At 32.5% G+C, this 7,162-nt stretch overlaps 1 protein-coding gene across 1 annotated transcript in view; it reads right to left on the bottom strand.

Moving 5' to 3' along the window:
• Positions 1–210: 210 nt before the first annotated feature.
• LOC123528638 (pyruvate dehydrogenase E1 component subunit beta, mitochondrial-like) overlaps positions 211–7,162 on the bottom strand; it is a 28,302-nt gene continuing 21,350 nt past the window's right edge. The window contains exons 10-12 of the mRNA XM_053522345.1: positions 6,585–6,676; positions 5,307–5,448; positions 211–4,596 (exon numbers count right to left, since the gene is read on the bottom strand). Coding sequence (XP_053378320.1) covers positions 4,448–4,596; positions 5,307–5,448; positions 6,585–6,676 — 383 coding nt within the window. The 3' untranslated portion in view covers positions 211–4,447. The remainder of the gene's footprint in view (positions 4,597–5,306; positions 5,449–6,584; positions 6,677–7,162) is intronic.

Below are 7,162 nucleotides of genomic sequence, written 5' to 3'. Positions count from 1 at the left end.
CACACAGTTCTAAAGGAGATCTCGTCTGAAGGAAAGTGTGGACAGACGACAGATGGAGGCCAAAATCAGTGATCACAACAGCCCCTGAGCACTTTGTCTTCAGGTGAGCTAACAAAGCACTGGCAGACTGACAGAACCAGTAAAGAAAGATACTGTATCTTCTACATACCTCACTCACTTTAGGGGCATAAAAAGACAAACAGAAATAAATTAACGTTTCATCAATTTCTTGTTAATAACAGTATGTTCTTGTAAAACAAAATACATTTATGTAAAACCATTAACATAATCTCATGTTATGTTAAAATAAGATAAATATAAGTCTGAATCCTAATTCTTGTCTGTCAGTTCTAACATAATCCTCTTTCCCAGTTTTAGATTTTTCTCCGCTGAAAATAAATTTCATAAACCTACTTATTTCTGTTTATAAAACTATGCTGAGACAGCTAGAAGTATTTCATGAATATTTTTTTTCAAATTTTTGTCCAAAACAATTTATAACTCATCAAAAATTTAAGCCAAGCCATATCAAAAACATATAGGTTATGGTTACAGCTACTAAGTCATTTGTTGTTATGATGATAAATGTACTAAACCAACTAGAGTTTATAGAGGACCCTCTGCAGTTTATCAATTTATTAGAGCAGTACTGAAAGAAACATACTGTAAGAAAATAATTAAGTCAGCTAAAGACAGGTGGTAGAGAACAATGGCCATTCCAAACATTCTAGCATCTGACTGGCTATTTCAGAGCATGCTCAGAACACTGACCAATGGCAAGAATTTATTTTTAGACAATTCTCAAGACAGTCTGAACAATCCTGAAATTGGCCAATAACAAGGTTCCCACAGACTATTTTAGGCAAAGGAAGTACTGCTATAATGTTCCTATACGCTTTTTCCAATAAATTTTAATATTACTGGAAGGGACACTTTAGAAACACTAGGCTGACAGACATTACCCAAACTGACCTACATCTCTGGGTAACTACGTAAGTTTTATTTTATCAGGCAAAACCAAGTCAAAGTTCTACAAATATAAATACGAAAACACAGATTTAAGTGTAAATTCACCACTAACCAGCTAACAATGGCTTTATAAAAAGACTTGGAGGGATAATAAGTTTTCGATTGTGTTCCCGCAGTTACCCGTCTATCTGCCAGCTGGCGGTGGTTTCATCTTACTCTCATAGCATATTCAAACACAAAAATCTAGAAATTATACATTATCAACTTAATCAATCCTTTAATGACAGTACATGTACCTAAACTTCCATGTATAACAATACATTCTGTATCAATATTGCTTCCCTCAATTTCATCAGAAAGTGCAACTGTCACAGTAACCATAAAACAGTAATCTTACTTAAATCCATATTAAGACTGATGGAATTTGTAAATGAATGAGAAATCATTCTCTTCCGAGATAAAAGAAATAGGTGACTTTCTATCTGTCTTCTCAGATTACAATGAAAACTGACCAACTTCATATATACAAAAGTCCGCATTTGAACACTACGACAAAACCTTTTCAGTAATGCATCAATCCTGGTGTGGTCTTGTTTTATAAGTTTAAGATAAGCAAACAATAGTTTGTGTAAATAGACTTAATGTTTTAAAATACATGCAATGTACTAGGCAAAATTTTAAAACTTCTTGAAATAAATAACAATGAGAAAATAATTTTCATGGTCTCTAAAGCAAAAATACACAGACAAAAATTATTCTTGTTCATATACATAGTTATATATAAGCAAAATGTGTCTTAACAACTGACATTTAGAAGTACCAAATGGTTCAATTAAATGAAAATTGTGCACACAAAAATAATGATATATGTGACAGAAAATTCTTCCAAAAATAACATTACAAAAGCTGTTCCACAGAAAGACCTGTTCAACAGTAAATTAACACTCTAGCATAAAACTGCTGCTTTTATTGTTTTCAGAGGGTGTGTTAGCAGCAGATTATAGGTGTATTAACAGAGAGATTCTTGTACTTACATGCTGTCAATAAAGCTTTTTAAATATGCACATTTCAGGGCAGAGTAATGTATTACCACTCTACAACAGTTAACTCAAAATGAAATGATGTAAACGTGATCAAACAACATCGACATTCCTGAATATTTCATGAACATTTAATGATGCTGACCTACAATATTTTCATTTTCTTTACTTTTCTATATGTTTCAAGCAACAATAGTGGTAAGTCATGTTTATTTCATGTTATTATCCGGAAAGGCTACCAACATACCCCCGAGGGCTTCTGCTGATATTACAACATGAAAAAGCATGTATTATACCTAACTTATTAATACCATGCAAAAGCAAACTGGAGAGATAGCTTATGTTTCAACAGTATTTTATCATATTACAGGCACCCGCTGAGAAATATTCATAAGCTAAAACCCGGTACAATGTCTAAACTACATCTACAACAATCCTTAACATCTCAACAATAATAACAGCACAACATCCATACTGTAAATCAGTAATATTTATGGGTGACTAATTTTCGTTAATTTCATCAATCCCAACAAACATGTAAAATTCTCATATAATTTATCTTGATAAATGGGAATCCACAAATTCATATCCATACAAGTTATTCATTTTTTGGGGGAAAAAACACAAAAGCCTATGCCCACTAAATTAAATGATTTTACACTAATAGCAAAATATCACACTTGCTGTAAAAGCACATTGCATGAAATAAACAAACTTTTCATGTACAGTTGTATTATAGCTTTCAATTTCTAAATTGCTGTTCAAGTCCTTGTCTGTACATGTTATTTTCAATATACAACAATTTCTTATTTAAGAGTACTTTTAACGAAACAGTGTACAAGGTAAACTTTGTAAGGTTATTTAGATGTGTTAAAAACTTAACCAGCAAAATTAAAGCAAAGTTAAAGCATTTTAATATGTACAGGGTTGTCCCAGTGCTTAACAAACCCAGCCCACACATTTTGGGGGATTCTAGCACACATTCAACACTTTTGTGCACCTTGAGTTTTATATGAAACTTGACTTTCATAAGCCTAACAAGAACACAGATTCAAATAAAAAAAACCCTGTACCCTGCACTCATTGTGAACTATTGCATTTCTCCTACCATACATCAATTTTCCTGCTGTAAGCTTTTCCTTTGTTCTAGATAAGTGAGGTAATGAGGCCCCAAGTTAGTTTTTGAGGCCTTTAGTGAGTTTATGAAAGCTATTCCCAAAATTCCAGTTTAGCAAACTTGTTAAACTTATCTATCATTATATAATTGTCTAGTTTTCAGCTACATGTTCCAGGTTATTAACGGTATCAATGTCTAAATATAGTTTAACTCATCTATGTTAACACAGCACTGAACAATTCTAACACGACAACATAACTCTTATAAAATCATGTATAAATGCACAATAACATGCAATATTGTAATAAGATTCTATTAAGTAATTAAGATTCTATTAAGTTTAAGGGACCACTTAACACCTAGCATAAATGACAACATGTAGACAGTAAAACATTTACTTTATGAATGTGTTTCAAACTATAAATTAACAAAAAAAATATCTTTCAAAACATAAAATAAGTATAATCACATTTATCAATCCTTTTAACACAAATGCAAACACAACTATAATATTGTCTTTTAATTTCTCGTAAAATGCTAATTTTTCTTTAGTGGCTAATGAATAATAAGAGTGGCAAAAATGGTAAACTAAATTAGTATTAAACTTACTGAGATATCTATGTGATGTCGAACAAAAAGTAGTGCTGCAAACTAATACTGAAAAAAAATCTTAAACCATTCACTTTGAAACACTTTTTAAAAGACTATTTTACTGTGAAATCTCAGCAGGCATAGCCATTTTGAAATTTCGAAATCCATTTACTTCCATTCCAAATTCCATTTATTTCGTTTCCAAGATCCATCTATTTCCTTTCCAAAATCTATTGAATATTTCCATCTATTACTTTCTAAAATCTGTTTATTTCCTTTCCATTACAACCTTATATAAGTTCAAATCTATCAAGTCTACTGATCAGTATGTTGCTGCCAGTTTTATCATAATGGAAAGTTATTAAATGGAAATAAAACTATATACTCAAAATAATGTGAGTGTATGTAAAAATTCATTCTATTCTTGAATTTATGTTATAACTTATAGCACTTAAGCTTCGTCCTAACTTCGGATGTCGCTGGAACGAGGTTCAAAAGTTCTTAAGAGTGCAAAAGTAAATTCTTCTCTAAAATTTTCTTAAAGAAATCAAACAGGATTTTCCAACCAATCAGTAACGAAATTCTACTAAACCTTCAGTTCTTCATATTTTAAAAGTCTCCACAAGACATACACAACACAGGCAGTTTCTTTCACAATAAACCATCAGAATTTTTAATTTTTCAGTCCAAAATCTACCATTCTGTCTAAGTCTAATTTGCTGCCAAAATTTTACTTAATATTGAGGACTTTTTTCACAGATCTTATTACATTAACATTTTGTGGTAGAGCATTTTCTTCTAAAGTTTTATTATACGGCATTGGAACATCCGCGCCTGTAACTCTGAGGATTGGAGCGTCTAAGAAATTAAAGGCTGGACCTGAAAATATGAAACGAAAATAGTAGTGTCAATAAACTTCTTATCTTGTAAATAGGTGACTACAAAGCACAATGTGATATTATTCTAAACACATTCTAAACAGGGGAAATTTTTCCCATGGAAATAGCCTGTAAAAATAATGACCTCATTTGGAAAGCTGAGCAGCTCCCTCACATGATTTAATCCTAGCAAAACTTGAACCAAAAGTTACTAAACATTTTTTTCATCCCTTTAGCTTTAATAATCTATAATATATAGAAAGATCATTAAAACTACAAATAAACTCCCCATACAAACAAGCAAGATAAAAGTTCTTTATGTCTTGAACAGATTCCCTCACATTTTTTCGATGGGTAACATTAAACCCTTAAAATTTGTTAACTTTGTATTTTATCATTGTGAACACAGGTCCTATGATTTTTTGCACAAATATCCCTGTAAAAAGCAAAAACAATGTTTTGAAAAAAGGTAAAGCACCTTAAAATGCTTTAGAATTGATGAACTTTTCTTCTGTTTGGCTTTGAGTCATTTCAACTCGTGTCATATCATGATTTTTCCAGCTTTTGACAGAGGAATACCCTAGCTTCCCCTCTCAGTCTGAGCACCTGGGTAGAACCAATGACCTTTTCTTAACCAGTGGGATGACTTCCTTATATGAAAGAATTCTACTCCCAAGAAAAGAAAGTAGAAGAATTTTGAATTTTATTTACCTTCTATAACTCTGGCACATACTTCTGCACCAACACCAAACTGCGGCCAGCCTCCTTCTACAGTCACAAGATGGTTTGTTTTCATCACTGATTTATTAATGGTCTCCTCATCCATTGGACGAATTGTCCGCATATTGATTACCTTCAAAGAATTGAAAACAATATATTGTTTTCTAAGTCCAGAACTATGAAAAAATAAAACTGCTGAAACTTATTCAATTTAATGTCAAATGCCCATGAACATTTTGGTTTGTTATGTTTGCACTGGGTTTGGAGTAACATCAACGCAATTTAGGTAATATGTTGAGTTTTCCTGATTTTGATTGTGAAGGAAAGCCTCAGGTGTCCTGTCCCTAGTCAACTTTTTCAGGCGTAACTGGGTAGAACGACTGACCTTCTATATGCCAGCTGGATGATTTTCTCACATAAAGATTTCTACATCCAAGTGAGGTAAGGGGCTAGTGATTCAAAGTCAGCAATCTGAACCTTTAGCCTCCTGGCGGCAAGTGATTCTGCCTTTACGACCAATGCAGACCAAGGCTGATCATAGTCTGCACTGCTGGCTATTCAGTCAGTAAATTTTCAGTGAACACCCCTTTGAATAATAAGTGGTATGGCCCAAACTGAATGATGGACAAGTCCATTTTAGAAATTTAGCAGGCTAAGGGTTAAGGGTAAACCACTCTAACAGAGACGTCCCCTTGAATATTTTGGAAGGTTTGAATCTGCAGCATTTGATTTTTGTTCAGGTGGATATAATCATCATGCAAGCAAACAATAAAATAGTGATTAAGTCTTCTTTATTTTATAAGATTTACATTCCCAACATGCTCTGAAAGATAGCAAAATACAACCTAGCAATTTTACATAAAGTGTTTTAGAATAAAAGTGGTTCATCAGCACAACATTAACACTTTCAGTACTTCTAAGTTTTATTACTGTAGGATAGAAAATATTTCTATGATGTTAATGGCTCAGTGACAAGTAGTTTGTCCATCATAGAGACATCTGTCAAAGAATGCCTATTAAAATTATCTATTAATTTTGTGTATCATTTCATTTATTTGATTTCCTGTAACAACAGTTAAGGTCACATGACATCCTTTCAGCTTCAGTGATGGAGATTACTTGACATTATTTCAGATAAAGCCATGCTTTACATTAGTCATAAACCCTCCCAAAGACACTCAATTCCTTAGAAAAATATGAACCTAGTGACCTTTACTGCTTATCAGCAGAGGTCTCCAGGTAGTTTCTGAAGAATAAATAAATACATACCTCACATTCTACACCAATACCTGCCAGTTCATCTGAAGCACTTAGCGCTGTACCAACAAACTTTGAATGGGCCACTATTGTACAATGTTTGCCTGTTCAAAAAACATATCCAACATTATCTACTGACATACATTTATATAATATTGTACCAATCAAATCCTAAAACAACAATAAAAATAATGTAAACATAAATTATACTAGCTTTTGCATGTAAAAGATGAGAATGTATTAAAAACTTGCTGAGTTCATTTTTTTACATTATAATTTTTTTCTGCAATTGTTGACTGAAAGGAAAGCTAAAACCTTTGACCTACTGATCCCCAAAATAATACATGCCACCTACTGACCACAGGCAATCATCCTATAAAGTTTGGCCACTGTGAGACTAAACATTCTCTAGTTATTGGTTGGAAACCAAATGTTCTACAAACAGACCAGCAATAAGCAAAATAATATAAAACCTCTTCTTCAAAGAGAGCCACAGTAAGTTTCACTCAACGTATACAGGCTGTAAACATATCAAGTTTTATTGCTTAAATATTTCATCTACCAACAGATAAGCCAGAAAATCTACACAG

This window comes from Mercenaria mercenaria, chromosome 13, assembly GCF_021730395.1.
Source record: "Mercenaria mercenaria strain notata chromosome 13, MADL_Memer_1, whole genome shotgun sequence".
In the NCBI taxonomy this organism is placed as follows: domain Eukaryota; kingdom Metazoa; phylum Mollusca; class Bivalvia; order Venerida; family Veneridae; genus Mercenaria; species Mercenaria mercenaria.
The sequence above is the reverse complement of the archived record's forward strand: the minus strand, read 5'-3'. Positions and strand labels throughout refer to the sequence as shown.